The 3,996-nt window shown below is 42.6% G+C and overlaps 1 protein-coding gene across 1 annotated transcript; it reads left to right on the forward strand.

Moving 5' to 3' along the window:
- The first annotated feature begins 1,233 nt into the window (after positions 1 to 1,233).
- Positions 1,234 to 3,747, forward strand: LOC122165113 (parvalbumin, thymic CPV3). The gene is made up of 4 exons (XM_042827808.1): positions 1,234 to 1,294; positions 1,667 to 1,799; positions 2,237 to 2,346; positions 3,722 to 3,747. Exons 1-4 carry the CDS (start codon positions 1,234 to 1,236, stop codon positions 3,745 to 3,747), a joined length of 330 nt encoding a protein of 109 aa, XP_042683742.1.
- Positions 3,748 to 3,996: the final 249 nt, after the last annotated feature.

A 3,996-nucleotide genomic window follows, 5' to 3' on the forward strand; every position in this document is an offset into this window, starting at 1 on the left:
GCTGCCCACGGAAGCATGGGCTTCTGTTCTGTCCCTGCCTGGGTAGAGCAGTGCAGAACATGGTCAGGAAATGAAGCTTACAGGAGACAGATCCCCCTAAACTACACCGGTTTCCTCCTCCGTACTGACAAGTTATCGTTGTCAGAATGGCAAATTGTCACCTGGGATCTCTCATCCCCACCTTCATCTACGCCCTCCAAAGGATGAACAGGCTTAAGGAAACCAAACTAGTTTCTTTCCACAAGGGTTTGACTGCTGGAGTCTTCTTGCAGTGAGCAGCCCCAAGGTCCAGGGGTTAACTGAAAATCTTTAGCACGCCTGGGGCCTGAAAGGCTATGTTTTGATGGCAGAGTTGTACTTAATTAAGCACAAGTGGATTTATTAAAAACACTGTTCGTGTCGGCGTTATCTTAGGATATAAATAGGAAGAGAAGTTTAATTAGTTAAGGAAGAAACTTGAGCTAGGTCTCAAATCAAACATTTGATCCATGAAGCAGTAACCCAAGTACTGGTTATTGTCACCTTTTGAATCCTTTATAAGTCAGAGTGACAGCCAGAGCCAACAAGACTACTTTGCCTGGTATCTCCTCAGCTATTTTTCCTTGGCCTAGCTGAGAAAACCATAAAGGTGAGCAGGTGACTTGAGATGAATTAAATGAAATTGATGTGCAGAGCTGCACTGGTAGTAAGTACAATAACCATCGTTGTAAGATTCTGAGCTGAACTCCTGGCATTCTGTGCGGACGGACCTCTCATAGATAAGTATCCGATTTCTTTTTATACTTCAGAGCTGTTGGGGGAGAAGACAAAAAAACCTTCTTGGCTTATTTTTCCCACTGCCTATGTTGTTATTGGTATCATCCAATGCCTTGCATTCCAGTAAGACTGCCTATTAGACTGATGGTAATACTGAGTTAAAGAACAGGATGTACTTCAGTAGCATGCAAGTAGTAGATACAAAATAGGTTGAAAGATTGATCGTCAATCCACAACATTATTTCTGTAATCCATCTCATTAAAAAGCATTATTCCAGCATCGCTATTTGTAAAGAAGCACTGTACTAAATCTTCTAATTTACTGAGTAACAGCAGCAATTTCAGACTGATCGATTGGACTCGTCTGCCCTTGGAAGTCTTGTTAGTCATACATTGCTTAAACCACAGAAAAAATGGTTCTAATGTGCATTTGCATTTCATAAATGTTATTGCAATACACTTTTTAACAGGTTTAAAATGAGCCTCACAGACATTCTAAGCCCTTCTGATATTGCTGCTGCTCTGCGGGACTGCCAAGGTGAGAAAACAATTAACTTGCTAAAAATGTACTATTTTCTGCAACATGCTGCAAGTCTAATTCAGCCCCAAAGGAATACTGAACAAGCACACACGTAATCAGACTTCTGTAGTCTCTCCTGTAGCTGCCACATTATGTATTTGTTCAGGAGATCTTTACATTGGGGGTGGTCTGAGTCTGTATCCCATCCCCACGTGGCTTCCCTTGGTGTGCAGCAGGGTGCTGTGCAGGATGTAACAGCCATCTCCTGTCAGCCTTTACATACTGTTCATGTTTGGAACAATTAAACTGTAATGAAGCAGCGTCCTCAGACCATCTAGGGACAGTGAACACAGAGGTCTGGGGTTAATATATTTATTAATTTATTTTCAGCTCCAGATTCCTTTAGTCCCAAAAAATTCTTTCAGATCAGTGGGATGTCTAAAAAGAGTAGTAGCCAGCTCAAGGAGATCTTCCGGATTCTCGACAATGATCAAAGTGGCTTTATTGAGGAAGATGAGCTCAAGTAAGGATTTTCTGTTACCTTGACTAGTAAGAGACTATCCAAAAATCAGCACTTCTTTCTTTCTAAAACTTTTCTGTAAAGGGATGCCTCAGGTTATGCTAAACATTGGTAAAACCCTCAGCAGATTGTCAGCAGTGCATTTGAGTAGATAACCCCCATAGCTAAAGAGCAAAGCAAGAGATGCTCACCCTTCTCCTTAACCTCCTGGGGCTGGTCTCTGGTAGCAGCAGAATCCAGTGCAGCAGGTCTGGACTCACAGAACAGAACTGCACACGGGGAAGATGTAGCTCATCAAACAAAGTAGCGTTTGGAGGACTTGGCTACCATGGCAAATCTTTGTTTACAGATAGTTGCCTTTTTACCTTTTAGCTTTTTGTCATACAGCCAGCAAAAACAGGGTTACGTGACAATCATAACAAAGGGTGCTTTCCTCCCAGGTATTTCCTTCAGAGGTTTGAGTGTGGAGCAAGAGTGCTAACTGCCTCTGAAACCAAGACTTTCCTGGCAGCTGCAGACCATGACGGGGATGGCAAGATTGGGGCTGAAGGTATTAAATTCTATATAAACAGAAGAAGCTTCTAAGTTATTTGCAATTCCCTTATACGTTGGTGGTTCATTAAGATTCCTTGAGTGACTTTGCTTAAAGCCCTCCAATACTGACCTGTGTCAGAAACAGTCCCTGATGGTACAGGTTCATCTCTGTAACTCCTTATGCACGAGCTAGTAAAAAAAAAAACAACAAAAGCAACACCTGGCTGCCCTAAGGATCCTTCTCATTGCCACTCGCTATAAATTTCCAGCTGCTTGAAAGGAACAGATCTCTGTTTCTCCTCCCACCTACTCCGAAGTAAAGCAGCAGGAGCATCACACATAGCAGCACACACCAGGGCAAAGAACCAGCAGCACCACCATCCGCTCACCTCCAGCAGTGTCCCCCACAGAAGTGCTGCCCGCAGCGCACAGGAGCTCACTGCATTGCATTCACCTTCAGTTTTGTGTAAGGAGAACAATAACTGAGTGTCCCTACCCCAGAGGCTCTGTGCATGCCGATGGAAATCACCCATCAGATGAGGAACGGCTCCTTTAGGAAGCAGCTCACTGCACCCACTCCAAGGAAATGCTGTGCAGATGAATGGCTGCTCGGCACAGAAACCTCCCCATCTCCTAAATCCACACTTCGTGGATTACCAAACAGGCTCACCAAACAGGCCATGTGGGAAGCAAGCTGCCCCTCCAGGAGAGGTATTAGGGCAGAGCAGAGGAACCACTGCCTGCACCAGGAGCTGGGAGCCGCTGCTTCCTTCTTGGCAAGGAATTGAATACAGCTCCTTAGGAAACACGCCAGAATAAACACACATGATTTATGAGGCAATCTGTATCTTAACAGAGCCTTTCTGGGACAGGATTGATCAGATACTCAATGCACAGAAGCCAATGAAAAGACCTTCCAAATAATGTCCCTGACTGAGAAACACAATGCTTGCAGGAAACCCCGCAGAGATTTTGGCTTTAGCTCGCCATCCCAACCAGCACTTGTCAGCTGCTGAAGCACTACAAACAGTAATCAGAACTCCTGATTAAGGTTTTCACTTCTTATTCAAATTCTATGTTAGCCATGGCTTTATTTTTGCTCCAAAACATTATTGAGCACAGGACTAAAACCACCCCAAACACTTCGTTACTCCCTATAACATAACTGTCAACAAACCATTGTCTTTTCATCTGTTGCTTAACTACATTTATTTGCCTAACAGGAAATTTAGGAAACGTTTCTTTTGTATATTTCTTTTCTTCTGATCACAAACCAAGACATTGTTTTCCATTCATCTCTGTTCTAAATCTCTCGATAAGCCATTAATCTTTTATTCCCAATTATTTTATTTTAGTATTTCTATTGTAAATATTCCTTTTTTTCCCCACAGAATTTCAGGAAATGGTGCAGTCTTAAAGGTTCAGAATGACCAATAGGACAGAATTGGGATGAATCTGAAGAGAAACTGCAAACCCTGAAAATCAGCAGTCCCTTCTGCATTTCTCTTGCTAGTGGCTGTTATTTACTCACTGCATTAGAAACATAATGAAACACTGATTTTTTTTTTTTCATCGTGTGGACCATTAACTCTGTTCTAAACTCTGCTTTCCCAGAAATTTCCCTTAAAAATACCCAATAAAATTTAATCACATACTGTGTTTATGT

Source organism: Centrocercus urophasianus, unplaced genomic scaffold, assembly GCF_019232065.1.
Source record: "Centrocercus urophasianus isolate 14NV4802_14NV808 unplaced genomic scaffold, USGS_Curo_1.0 seq_29, whole genome shotgun sequence".
Classification (NCBI taxonomy): domain Eukaryota; kingdom Metazoa; phylum Chordata; class Aves; order Galliformes; family Phasianidae; genus Centrocercus; species Centrocercus urophasianus.

Coding starts and splice junctions, on each gene's coding strand:
- LOC122165113 (XM_042827808.1), top strand. CDS start 1,234: ATGAGCCTCACAGACATTCTAAGCCCTTCTGATATTGCTGCTGCTCTG. Junction 1,800..2,236: donor ATTGAGGAAGATGAGCTCAA/GTAAGGATTTTC, acceptor CTTTCCTCCCAG/GTATTTCCTTCAGAGGTTTG. Junction 2,347..3,721: donor TGGCAAGATTGGGGCTGAAG/GTATTAAATTCT, acceptor TTTTCCCCACAG/AATTTCAGGAAATGGTGCAG.